This window comes from Raphanus sativus, chromosome 6 (assembly GCF_000801105.2).
Source record: "Raphanus sativus cultivar WK10039 chromosome 6, ASM80110v3, whole genome shotgun sequence".
In the NCBI taxonomy this organism is placed as follows: domain Eukaryota; kingdom Viridiplantae; phylum Streptophyta; class Magnoliopsida; order Brassicales; family Brassicaceae; genus Raphanus; species Raphanus sativus.
Window position 1 is genome coordinate 12,868,529 of NC_079516.1, and position 13,476 is coordinate 12,882,004.

The window sequence follows — 13,476 nt, forward strand, 5'->3', positions numbered from 1 at the left end:
GGTACATCTGATCTAATCTGTTTCAGTTTAGTTTTTAAGATAATTATTCAACATATAGCATGAGTGTAGTTTACAAAAAAAAAAAAAACATATAGCATGAGTCACGAAAAGAGTGACATTATCACATTGGTAGGAGAAGAAATGTATAAAGAAATTAAAAAAGAAGACACGCATTTTGGGAATCAAATGAATATACACACTTGAGAGGTCAAAATGTTGATGAAAATACTGATAAAATTAAAGTGGTAGTAAGCGGTAGTTGACATTTAATTCTAGTTTGCAAAGCAAATATTTATATTAATAGGACTGCGAATTCCTAATAACTATAGAAAATAATAAATCACATGGAAAAAGATTTGTGAAATCTTTTGGCGGTGCACTAGAAAAGCAGGAACATGACTCTTCTGTTGGAAAAAAACTGCATGAACCTCCATTGCATTTAATTTTACATATTTAAAATGATTAGTAGTTTTATCCATTTAAGAGATTAGACAATTACTTAAATTGTCAACGCTTAATTCTTGTATGTAGTTTGGTTAGTAAGCCAACGTCGATTGCATGCAGTCGCCTTCGATTTGACTTCCACTCCCTTATGAACTATTTTATGCAAATCATATCATTGACAAAGTAATCGTATGTCAAACCGCCCTTTCTGAATATTCTATAATATTATCATTGAAACTATACCTTTTCCTTAGAGACGCCCCTTCGAATGTGGATGAGATTCTATTAATATATTATTCATAATATAAAATCACAATCTGTTCCTGCTGATGCTTCATATTTGTATGTATTATATGAGTGTATATAAGAAAAAATTGTATATGAACTAAAACGTAACTCCTTTTCTTGAAACAAGGGTTAAATTACAATTAGAACATAAAACTATATATGAACTAAAACGTAACTCTTTTTTTCTGAAACAAGGGTTAAATTACAAATATTAGAACATCTTTAATCTATCGTGGTTTGTAATTTGTATTATAAGTATAAAATTTAGAACCTTACGTTTTATATTTTTTTGAAAAAAATAAGTATAAAAGGCAAGGTTCTAAATTATACTTCGATTACAATCATAATTGATTATTATTTAACATTTTAAATTGTTAAAAGTAATCAGATTACAGATTATTCACATATTTGTAATTGTGAAATAGTTGGAGTATAAATTTTTTGGAGAATCTTGTGATGCTATAAAGGAGATGTTGAACTAATACTGCTAGACTAGACCATTACTCCCGTTAAAAGCCATATATGAGTTTAAACAGTTGGCAAGTAATTAGCTTGTAAAGTTTCCAATAGAATCAAGTTGCAAAATAAAAATCTAAGAAGAACCATATTTTGGAAACACTAATAAGGAAATATAACTAGCTTAGTTTCCAGTAAAATCAAGTTGCAAAATACCAAATGTAGGAACAACCATATTTTTGAAACAGTAAAACACTAATGAGGAAATTTATTGAGGAGAGAAGATGTCATCTTGAGGTTTGAGATATGGATTTGGGTAGGCTAAGAAAATCCCAGAAGACATGGAAAACTCTCGTGCTTCGATACCGTCCATAGTCCCAATTCCATATTACATTTCGAGATTTAATACAATAAACTATCATAATGTACTCCATATATAGGTCATATTTTATATTAATAATAATTGATGTCATAAGGGAATTTGGTTAAGAAAGAATAAAAGAAATCAAGAACGTAGACCTTTCAGTGGCCTATATATAAGCATGTCTTAAACTCAAACACTCAAACACAGAGCAACACATTGAGCCTGAAGAGAAGAAAAAGAAAAGAGAGAGAGAGATGAGGAGTGACGTTGCACGGCTCAGGTGTGGGAAGATGATTCCATTGCTTGGAATGGGAACTTATTGTCCTCAAAAAGAACGAGAGAGCACCATCTTAGCCGTCCATCAAGCCATCAAGGTTCATTTTCTCTCTTTTAATTAAGAAGTTACTTTTATTATAACAAAAACTTTATCCGATGATCTTATAGTATACTGTGTGTGTTTTCTTGTATATCACTTTTCACGCAGACTATTCATTACTCGACAACAAAATATGATTAAAATTTATATTAGTATATTTCTTTTTTATTGGTAATCTTATATTAATATATATTTCTGTTTATGAAAAATCATAACCTTATATACAAGTTCTTTACAAGTATAAATATATATAATAAATTAGGAATTAACACATACGAATGCTAAATATTCCAATAACAATAAGGAATTTGTTAGAATCCAAGCTGTAACTTCCAATATCTCATAGGCTTTTACTTCTTTGGTTCGGAGACAGATAGGGTATAGACATTTCGACACCGCAAAGATATATGGATCAGAAGAAGCTCTAGGAACTGCATTAGGTCAAGCTATCTCCTATGGAACTGTCCAAAGAGAAGACATCTTTGTGACTTCAAAGTTATGGTCTAGTGATCACCATGACCCTATCTCTGCCCTCACACAAACTCTCAAGTAAGCTTCTACTGAAAAACACAAACACTCACCTACAATATTTTGATGGCTGACAGATCAATTTCATGACCATATTGTTTATGACTTCATAGGACAATGGGGCTAGAGTATTTAGATAACTACTTGGTGCATTGGCCAATAAAGCTTAAACCAGGAGTGAGTGAGCCCATCCCAAAGGAAGAAGAGTTTGAGAAAGATGTAGGAATTGAAGAAACTTGGCAAGGCATGGAGAGATGCTTAGAGATGGGTTTGTGTAGATCCATTGGTGTTAGCAACTTCTCTTCTAAAAAGATCTATGATCTCCTCGATTTTGCTTCTGTCTATCCTTCCGTTAACCAGGTATGGATTCAAAACATTAATACCAAAAAATCCTGCTTATTTGGGGAGATTTGATAACTAAGATTTTGTGTATATGTATAGGTGGAGATGCATCCATTGTGGAGACAAAGCAAGCTAAGGAAAGTGTGTAACGAGAACAAGATCCATGTAAGTGGATATTCACCACTTGGTGGGCCAGGAAATTGTTGGGGATCAACGGCTGTGATTGAACATCCTGTCATCAAATCTATTGCTCTCAAGCATAGTGTCACTCCAGCTCAGGTATCTTCGTTATTCGTTCCGAATCGATTCAAAAATTTCGGATATCCGTAAACTACTGAAGCAAAGTAAATACTAAAAATCAATATCCGTTAAAACCGAAGCAAATCACAAATATTAAAAAAATTTGGAAGCGGATATCCGATCCGATCCAGCAATATATATATATATATCTTGATTATATTTAAAGATTTAAATGTATATAATTATATAAATGTTATTCTAACATATGATTTGACAAATTTTATTCACATTATTACTTATATAAAAGTATTACATAAAAAAAAATTATGACAATTATAATTTTTTTCTTCAGTTTTGTGTTATTATAATTGTTAACTAAGTTTCAAAATTTGACAAAATATTTAGATTCACTACTTCCTTTAATTTTTATCTTATATATTATGCAAAAAAATATTTTACAAAACAAATTTGTATCAATTTTTAATATTATTTGTATTAATAAAAACAAATGAGATATCCGTAAGTATTCGTAAATATTCGTAAATATTCGCAAATATCTATTTATTTTCCGGATATCCATTATACCGAATATTCGTACTTTTCCGAAGCAAAACAAATCAAAAATTAAATATCCGTAACATACGAAGCAAATCGCAAATACCTTCGAAAACCCGGATATCTGATCCGTGATTCGTGGCCAGGCCTAGGAATATATACATAACTTGCTTTTGGTTCTTTACCCCTTTTTCTAAGAGCCTTATTTAAACATTTTTTCAATTGCGAATTACCTTTATTATTCTTATTTAAATTATTATATTCTTGAGTAAACATAAAAATTTAACATGCAAATGTAACCACAAATGAAAAAAAAAAGAATAAATTAATCCTTAACTGATTACAACCAATGATTTATAAATGAAGGTGGCTCTAAGGTGGGGAATGTCAAAGGGGGCAAGTGTGATAGTGAAAAGTTTTAATGGAGAAAGAATGAGAGAAAACAAGAGAGCCTTGGATATAAAATTGGATGATCAAGACTTATCATTCATTGACCAATTGGAGGAGTGGAAGATCATGAGGGGAGATTTCCTTGTTAATCAAACTACAAGCCCTTACAAATCGATCCAACAACTTTGGGACGATGAGATATAATTGATTAGGGTTTCACATAACTTCATCCAAAATGTAATTTCATCCTGTTATGTTGCTTATGATCATGGTTTTCTCATTTGGTATATAAAGTCATTACAACATGAAAGAACACCATCTTGCTTGATTTGGTTTGATCCTCTTTTTCACGCAACATATAGTTTTCTCCATTTATTCCTCTTTATTAGTAGTGACAAACTGTCATGGCTTTGATTTATAACTGACTGCTGAAAATGCTGACCATATATTGAAGCCGTTGTTTTTGCTCAACGAGGTGTCGTTTTAATTTAATGCCAATCCCAAAATTCCAGGGCCAGGCCCATTTATTTAGATCCCAAGTTTTGATCGGCGCATATTGGACTTCTTCGTTTTTTCCCCAAAATTTTGAAATCTTTTTGGAAAACCCACATACAATTTTGGTTTTGCAACCTCTAAATATTCTTAGATTTGACAATACATTGAACTGATATGAATTTATCTAAAATAGTTTTTTTGGAGGTGTGGGGGATAGACAATGAAAAAAGATGCACTAAATTCAGATTCTTAGAAGGAAAAGAATCAAATTTCATTTGATTATCATATAATAATATGTCTTGTTCTTTTGAGGTTTGTATTTTCATTCCCACAGCTCAATGGGAATGTGAAAGCAGCTTTAGTTTCTTTACACTTCTATTTTGCTTTAAAAACCAACAAAAAACTAGGATCGTTCACTTTTGTCAATTGTTTTTCGTGTCAACAACACTTTTCCTGTATGCCTTTATCTTTAAGGGAAAACAACACACTATGCAAAAGTAAATACAAAGAAGAACTACTCAATGTATACAAGTCATCAGTCCGTGACATAGCTATGTCCAAAAACTTCATATGTAATAGTTGTACTTGTATAGACCATTCTACGCAGAACGGTTTCTTAAGGGTCATAAAATACAATACTACTCACTAAACATTTACAAAAGATAATATAGTTTGCTGTATAGCGTGTTAAATTTGAACACGAGTCATGATTATATATCAAAAGTCTTTTAAAGGGAGTTAATTTATGCACAAAAGCAAAAAGGACAAATAAATGGCCATTTCTCATTTTTACTTAACAGGGCGGAGTGTCCGGTCATTCTTGAAAGTGAAACAGATGATTTACTTTACACGAGTAGTACTCGTGGGAGAAGCCATTCTTGTGGAAGTCTACTCATCCAAAGTTTCATTTTAATTAACTTTCTAAGTGGACTTATCTTTTTCATTGTTCACTATTTTGTTCCACACGAATCAAATTTTATTTTCTGTCGATAATGTGTTTTCTGTCAGTTCCACCCAATTATTTGCTTTACCGTCGTACATTAGATAATAACAATCATAAAAAGATAGTGAGTACATATTCAAACATTGATTTTATAAACCTTACAAACAAAAAGAAATGGTATAACGTGGTTTACAAAGTCGTCAAATTCAAATCGACTATTGTAGACTTGGTTAGATATATAAGATATCGTAAAGAGCTCGACTGTAAATTTTAAGTCTCTCCTTCTTGCAAAAATAAAAATCATTATAAAAGAAAAAGTGGGTGAAGTATAAAGTATTCTTGAATCATAATGGAGTACTGACTCTCACTTATGATTCTTGATGAGTTGAGGTGATTGACGGTACCGTGGTCCTATGCTGAGCATTCTGATTCCATAACAAATGATCTGATAGTTTAGGATCTTCAAATTTTAGTTTACTCTTTGATTCATTTCCTGAAAAGTGCTTTAATAACATTGGACTTGAGAAAGCAAATGGCCAATTAGAAAGGTAGGCCAGCCATATCTTGTGTTCCTAAAATGCGTTTGCGGTTGAAACCCATTCGGCATTAATAACAGTATAATCGCCATGTTAAAACCACACTGCTTGTATATGTTTAGAATACATTTAACTCATATTTTCTCTTACAAACCATTTTAACCCTTTTCATGTTCTTAAACCAACTAAACTAATTAAGAAACTTCGCTAAACTGCCAATTAAATAACGTGCACATCCTAAGGATTTTTAGAGAAAATGACAAACTGCTTTGCCACAAAGTGGATTTACGGAAAGGGCAAAACAAAGGGGAAAAACGCTAAAAAGCAACTTGTCATCTATTATCTATTATATTAAAACTGAAGTACAAATGAGAAATAATCCTTACTTTTTCTCATTATTTACAACAGGTTGCCACTGGATTTTTATCATTTAATTATATTCCTAAACCATCCAAATTTAATTGACTTAATTAAAACTAAATTTATTTTAACAGATTTCGTTTTCTAATGTATCAATATTATTTAAACTAAAATTATGGAATCTTACCAAATATCTGAACTGATTTTAAACGTGATTGTAAGAATTTGTTTTGTGCACACGTGATTCTAAGAATAACCTTCCATATTCTCATCATTCACTTAATTACTTTCCAATATATTAAGAAAAAAATACATGTTAAATATTTGGTAATATTTATTATAAATAAAATTGGGAAAAATTGGTAACAAACTTAAAATTTCATTTTTCATATCTAAACTGAACACTTTCATATCTATCTTATTAAATTATAAGTAACTTTAAAAATTGTTTGAAAACATAAATAACAATATAAAAAATATAATACTGTTTGGAAATATGAATAACAGTATATTAAGAAAAAAAAGTAATAGGTTTATGTTATTAAAAGAATTGGAAGTCCACTACATTATATTAAAAAGTAATGGGATTAGGTTACTTGATATACATATTTCAAATCAAAATAATAATCTAAAATTGATTTATATCAAGAATTCGATTAAATTATAAGTAACTATTAATTATATGATTACTTATGGTACATATAAAATATGATTAGTTATATGATGATACATATATGATATATCATAGTGACTAGACGTGGACGTTCGGGTACACATATTCGAATATGCGAAATACTTCGGTTTGGATTGGATTAGGTTTCGGTTCTCTAAATACTAAAATTTTGAATAATTAGAATATTTAATCAATTTCAGTTCGGGTTTGGTACTACTTTTTAGATCAGGATCGGTTTGGTTGTTTGGATTCAGTTTCTTTTCTCAACCGTAAATAGTGAAATGAAAAATGAATAGTAACACATTTTTGAAAAATACACCCGCACGGACATGCGGGTCAAAATCTAGTTCTCTTTTAATTTCAGTGCCAACAAATACTGTCCCACACCATTTAGTATTATATGGAAATAAAAAATGGTTTAGGATATCACATTTGTGGCTTATATTAGTTGAGCTGTCCAAAATATCTAAGTTGCTATCAGATACCAGAACAAATTAGAAATAAATAAATCTGGAAAGCAATGTGAACCATCCTTTCCAGCGTAAGTATTCATAAAGGAAATGAAATGAAGTTAAGAAAACAAATGATATGAACTTTTTCAAACACATTAACAAAACTCAGACTGTCTATTTTTCTTCGTTTTAATCTAAAAAACTTATATCAGGTCGGTTCCTATAAAAAAGGGGGTTCGATAAAAAAAACCTTGTTGTGATATGGTTGGTCAACAAATTATCTGAGAAATACATATCTTAACAAAACTCGGAGATTTATTAACTAGCTAAAAATACTACATTTACTAAGAAACCAATGATTACACATAAGCTTAAGAGTGGTAGACCATGATTATGAGGGTTCTTAGAAAAAACATAAGCTTAAGAAAAACCAAGGCCATAACTGATAAACCCTAATACTACACTGGTTTTTCAATCTTGTTTCCATATTTAACAAAAAAAATAAATCGCAGTCTTAAGCTTGTGCTGTCTTTTCGTGCCCACCTACACCAATTCACATTATTAGCTATAGCATAAAAGAGGTTAAATTCAAGAAAGCGTTACTTTTATTCATTATCTTATCTTATCTTGTTATCCACTCATGTGTAAAGTAATGTCTACCTCATGTATTTTGTAACAGTTTCACTGTTAGCTCGAGTATCGAATATAGTGCAAATAACTGTCAAAACGAATATTTCTTCAAAGATATTTATTCTTACAACAACAAAAATCAAACTTAAAGACAAGGAAGTAAAAAGTAAATGGTACAAAAACTGTTAAAACCTATGAATACAAAGTCGGTAAAACATGAAAGCCACATCTACACGTAAAGGTGTATATAGTATGCATAGGATCAAATCTGTTCATGGAAATGAACTGATCTTGATAACGCAGCTGGATTCGCACAGAGAACGAGAGAAGTCTCTGTTTCTTCTTTGCTAATACTAACCTCTTTCTTGGAATCAAACCCTTTGAACATAACTTCGTTCTTGATCCCAAGTGTTGTCCATATAGAACTCTTTGCGGCTTCATTAGGATCATCAATTCTCAAAGTCTTAGGAACCAATACAGATCCATTCATCTGTTTTCGCTTGATCGTCTCATCTTCCTCTCTTGAATGCTTACCAAGAGTAGAATTAGGCGAAGATAACAACATTGGCACGTTCCAATAAGGGTAAACCGGGTAAAAACCATGATTCCACGTGTACGGCCATGAAACTCCAGGAATGCAATTCAACCCGTTCATTTCGTTGCTACGTGTTCTTGACTCAACATCCGGGTGGTGGTTCAATAGCTTGGGACTCGGGAAACTATTATTCGACGTCTTGTGATCATCTCCGAGGCTGAAACTAAGGACCGGACCGTTTGTTTCATTGATGGTGACGTGACGATAATGTGAAGATGATGATGAGTTGTTCTTGTTCTTGCGTCTCCCGGCTCCGACAGGGACACTTCTCATGGTCCCACCCGAGGTCCAATATCTTTGACAAGCTTTGCAGAAATGGCGAGGTTGGTTTACGTTGTAGTTGTTGTAATAACAAAACTTCGTTTCCATACTGTTGCATCTCGGACATGGAAGAATCTTGGTTGGTTTCTTGAGGGTTTTGTCTTTGTCCGATTGATCAGTTAATGTCTCGTTTTGGTTCTGAGCCAAGAGAAATGGAAAATGATTATTAAAAACGAATGAATATATAAGAAGTAATATTTTTAAAAAAATATAATAAAAATGATAATCTAAAATTACATATTACTTTTTATTTATGAGTATCTGAAGATGAAGGTTCTAGATAAAACTTTGGTGGAGAAAAGTATTCTGAGAATACACTTCACCTAAACCTAAATTCTCTGTCTCACCTTTATTGGTTGATCAAACGGAAAAAGGCAATACTTTTTACTAAAATATGATTATTTTATGGAGAAACGAATGTGCTTTTTCGTGTCATGAAAAGTCATCGAACAGAACAGTACTACAACCTCAAGTTTACCAAAAATGAAAAAAAAAACAGAAGCCCAGAGGCCAGAACAGAGACGTCACAGGTAGGATAGGAATGTCTTAAGATGTACTACCAATTCATCAGAATTATAAACCTTGAACTTCGCATTAAATGGAAAAATGTACAAAACACACATGAGTCCACTTTTCAGTTTAGCTTAGTAGCTAGTACGTAACTTACTCTATCATATGATTAATATAAAGGAATACTTTTTCATACAAAACCATTTTTTCTTCAAGATTCATCTCTGTAACAAAGCAAGAATCAGTACCTGCTCTGCCGATAATTCATCTTCTTCAGCCTCGAAAACAGTTGATGAAAGAGGAATTTTCATCCCGAAGAGCTTGATCGCTGGATCTTTACTTTCTAGCATTATTTTGATGTAAGTGTTTTATTTATATGCGGGATGGGCCGGGCCCGTGCAATAGTGCAACGCATGGGCGACTCATTGAGACCCAGATAGCAAGCTACCTTGATGGGCCTCATCCCTCAAAAAATAGAGTTAATATCGTGTGACCCGATGGGCCACATATCAGATATTAAACTGAAATGATGTAAGTGTTTTGCTTCTCCTTAGGTCTCGGACTCTCTCTTTCCCTTTTTTTTTGTTTCTTGAGTTTGGTAGATTGGAAAATTTTGGATTTGGAATCGTGAGATTTGAGATTTTGATACGTTTTAAAAAGTGAAGTTGGATTACACATCAGCATTTTAGTTTGATTTCCAGCCACAAATTTATGTGGCCTCTGATATTTTACTTTACTCCCAAAACCCTGGGCCCCTGACCTGATTGGTTCTCGGATCAGGTTTTGGTACCATAGCATAAAACTTTGTCAGAATTTTTATTCCCCATATTAAGAAGAATTATCTTTTATCTTTCTGTCAACCTTTGTTTTTGCTAAGAAATGTTCACTAAACTTCCCGTTGAAGATATGTAACTTATTGCAAAGAAAAAACTACTTGGTTTCAAAATTTGATAACATTGCTTTTGATCCCACAATTTTTGAAAATGCAACTTAAATAAGTATAAACTTCCAAATCATAAAATCTTACTCAATGTTTACTATTGCTAAGATCTTATAACCGGTCCCCTAAATAGAGATGCCGAACCGAAGACTACAACGGCACCCATCACGTACCATTCAGATATGAAAGTATTAAAATTTCTGAATTTGACCAAACCAACGTAAGCTCTTCAAATGGTCATCTTAAAGCCAAACCTCTTTAGAGAAAGACCACACATTAAATTACACACCATTTCAAGTAAGATTAGTTAACAACCCTTTTTATTCTAGCAGGGCTTGCAAGATAGCTGTGGGCACTTTTCTTCGGTTAGATACATTTCAAAATAACCTTTTTTTTTCCTTTTGACGACTAAGCAAAAGAAACACACAAAAATATAGAGACTCTAGGATGAGTAGCAAGCCTAGAAGCCCACAAGAATCTTCAAGATTGAAACGTTCGTTTGGCAAAAGGCCCAAGTTCAAGTATCCTCTAAAGTTGTGGAAGCAAAGAAGCTGTAGCTTCTGGTTCTTGAACAATATAAGGTGATGTATAAACGGACAAACATTCCCGGAAAATAACAACAGCATTCAACAAGATCATAACTTAAATAAGTTTTTTAGCAAACAGAACTTAACATTAAAAGCTCCAAAATTTCGACAAAGCAACAAAAGGGTCAATTCATCTTCTGAATCTCCCACCCCTGCCACCACCGCGGCCACCTCTTCTACCACCACCATGTCCATTACCGTTAGACCCAGGAGTCTTCATGTTTTCAGGCAAAGGTAGGATGTGATCAACGCACTTCCTGTAGCTGAAATCGTCAGCAGTGTCGTCTTCCCTAACCAGAAAGAAGCACCTGCTTTTCCACATCGGGTGGGTTCTCACTTGGAAGGCTTTGATCCCTCCCCCAATCTTATTGTCAGGCTCAGTATGGCCCTTCTTGATCAGATCTAGCAGCACCATGTGCTCATACTGAAAAATGTAACAAGTTTTAGTTAGAAGCTCCACAGAAACTGCAACAACTATCACTTCAAAGACCCAAAGAGACAAAAAACAGAGTTTCTAAATACAAAATAAAATCATATAACTCACAAAGAACAGATTTTTTTTTTATTTTTTGCAAATAATTTTCGAGTAGTAATCAAAGTAACATCTGCAAAGGAACATACTTTGAACATGTATTACCCTCTTCCTAAACACATTGCATCATCCAAAACCTCAAACATTATAACCAATCAACAAAACAGAGTATTTAAATACAAAACTCAATCAAAACCGACAAAGAAGAGTCTTTTTGTAGTAATCAAAGTAACCCACGTCCCAAGCTGTCTCAGTATAGAATCAAAATCACAACTTTTTTATAATATCCATAATAAAAATTGAAACTTTACACCTAAAAGAGACAAGAGACAACATACCTTGTTGACATCGAGATCTGTCGGCCAGAAATGCATGAACTTGGTGAAGTAATCAAACATCGCCACAGAGGTGACGAACTCCTTCGGACCCAGCTTGACCGGATCCGACCCGTTGGGTTTCTCTTCCTCTCCCACTTTCTGCTTCTTGGATTCGCCTCCTCCATCCTCTGTTTCCTCCGTCGTCTCCTCTCTCCCGCGTTTCTCCGCAGCTTCTTCGACTTCAGTGTCCGTTATTGGATCTGGTTTCACTTCGGCTGCCGACACTGAATCGAGGATCTCTTGTTGCTCAGCCATTGTTATTAACCTTGTGAGAAGCTTTCGCCTTTTCTCTTCTTTCTACGCGGTTGCTAGGGTTTAAGCTTTAGGTCGAGTGAGTGTCCTACTGAAAATCGGCACGTTTATATATATTGTCGGTTTAGATTGAACCGAACCGGTTCGGTCCAGTTTTTTTTCTTATTATTGAGTTATGTTAATTGTTAATGAGTTCGTAGTGTAGAAGTTCATAAACATTTCCAACTTACTTCTATATTTTCTTTTAAATAAATATTTTAAAATATATATTATAATGAAAAATATTTTAATATTTTAAAATATGTAGTATAAATAAATTTATATACAGTAGAGTTCTCTTATTGATTGAAATTTTCTTAGAAATCATTTAAGCATTTAGATATTCAAATAACAAAAAGATTTCTATTTACTAATAAACTTTTTGATTTGCATGAATAATTCTTTGATCAAACACCTCAATCTTGAATTTCTATAAATAATTGGTTTTAAAATATTTGATGGATAATATATTTTTATATATTCCAGAATCTTTGGTAAAAAAAATATATTATCCAAAACCTAACAATAACGAAGTTGGTACAAAATTTTAGAGAGAAAAAAACTTATGAAAAATCTGATAACACCAGGAAACTAATTTTGTTACCATTTGGTTAAACGAGTAGGTGAGAGAGTTTATCAACTCTTTTTTTTTTCTGAAAAAGACCATGAATGTTTTTTTTTGATAAATAAAAAAAAGACCATGAATGTTTCATCTGGTTAGCATCAAAAGCACTCCGAATTTAAGTTTGTTACCAGTCAACTGATTTCGCATACAAAACATATATAGTGGTTTCATATTTAAAAATAAAAGAAAATAGGAAATATAGTGAGGGTTGTATAAATCTATTTTTTTACTCAAAAAAAGTGTAATTCCAAAATGGAGTTGAGTTTTATTCCAATGTATTATTCTATTTTTCACTTTTAAAAAATTACGCAGATGATTTTTTTTTATTTACTTAATAAATTATTAGTAGTATCTTCAACTTATAAAGCATTAACAATTAACCAACCATTTTATGTTTACAACCATTTTATGTTTACAAAAATTTCATAAAAAATATTTTATTTAAAATAAAATTTTATTATCAAAATACTATTAGAACTTTTGTTTAAACATCAGTCTGTGCAGTTTTCTTAATTCAAAAAAATAAAATTATGCATTAAAAGAACATAAAGAAGAAGAAAAACATTGTTATGTAATTTACATTATATAATCGATCCAAATGTTTGTGCATATATGAATTTCAACAA

At 32.1% G+C, this 13,476-nt stretch overlaps 3 protein-coding genes and 1 pseudogene across 3 annotated transcripts; 1 reads left to right on the forward strand and 3 right to left on the reverse strand.

Annotated features, from left to right (window-relative positions):
* The first annotated feature begins 1,757 nt into the window (after window positions 1-1,757).
* Window positions 1,758-4,344, forward strand: LOC108807829 (non-functional NADPH-dependent codeinone reductase 2-like). Its single transcript, XM_056987847.1, has 5 exons — window positions 1,758-1,926; window positions 2,302-2,477; window positions 2,570-2,816; window positions 2,898-3,077; window positions 3,960-4,344. The coding sequence occupies exons 1-5, from the start codon at window positions 1,807-1,809 to the stop codon at window positions 4,185-4,187; spliced, it is 951 nt and encodes a 316-aa protein (XP_056843827.1). The 5' UTR covers window positions 1,758-1,806; the 3' UTR covers window positions 4,188-4,344.
* Window positions 4,345-8,148: 3,804 nt separating this feature from the next.
* Window positions 8,149-9,988, reverse strand: LOC108811666 (cyclic dof factor 1). Its single transcript, XM_056988271.1, has 2 exons — window positions 9,747-9,988; window positions 8,149-9,126 (listed from the first exon to the last, which is right to left on the reverse strand). Exons 1-2 carry the CDS (start codon window positions 9,846-9,848, stop codon window positions 8,335-8,337), a joined length of 894 nt encoding a protein of 297 aa, XP_056844251.1. The 5' UTR covers window positions 9,849-9,988; the 3' UTR covers window positions 8,149-8,334.
* Window positions 9,877-10,038, reverse strand: LOC130497369 (U2 spliceosomal RNA; annotated as a pseudogene).
* Window positions 10,039-11,002: 964 nt separating this feature from the next.
* Window positions 11,003-12,269, reverse strand: LOC130496149 (protein EMBRYO DEFECTIVE 514-like). Its single transcript, XM_056987984.1, has 2 exons — window positions 11,896-12,269; window positions 11,003-11,449 (listed from the first exon to the last, which is right to left on the reverse strand). Exons 1-2 carry the CDS (start codon window positions 12,187-12,189, stop codon window positions 11,156-11,158), a joined length of 588 nt encoding a protein of 195 aa, XP_056843964.1. The 5' UTR covers window positions 12,190-12,269; the 3' UTR covers window positions 11,003-11,155.
* Between the last annotated feature and the right edge of the window lie 1,207 nt (window positions 12,270-13,476).

Excerpts from the sequence above, each read along its gene's own strand:
- LOC108811666 (XM_056988271.1), bottom strand. The coding sequence starts at position 9,848 with ATGCTAGAAAGTAAAGATCCAGCGATCAAGCTCTTCGGGATGAAAATT. Across the intron at positions 9,127-9,746 it reads ATGAATTATCGGCAGAGCAG|AACCAAAACGAGACATTAAC; the intron begins GTACTGATTCTT and ends CTCTTGGCTCAG.
- LOC130496149 (XM_056987984.1), bottom strand. The coding sequence starts at position 12,189 with ATGGCTGAGCAACAAGAGATCCTCGATTCAGTGTCGGCAGCCGAAGTG. Across the intron at positions 11,450-11,895 it reads CAGATCTCGATGTCAACAAG|TATGAGCACATGGTGCTGCT; the intron begins GTATGTTGTCTC and ends TACATTTTTCAG.
- LOC108807829 (XM_056987847.1), top strand. The coding sequence starts at position 1,807 with ATGAGGAGTGACGTTGCACGGCTCAGGTGTGGGAAGATGATTCCATTG. Across the intron at positions 2,478-2,569 it reads GCCCTCACACAAACTCTCAA|GACAATGGGGCTAGAGTATT; the intron begins GTAAGCTTCTAC and ends ATGACTTCATAG. Across the intron at positions 2,817-2,897 it reads TCTATCCTTCCGTTAACCAG|GTGGAGATGCATCCATTGTG; the intron begins GTATGGATTCAA and ends GTATATGTATAG.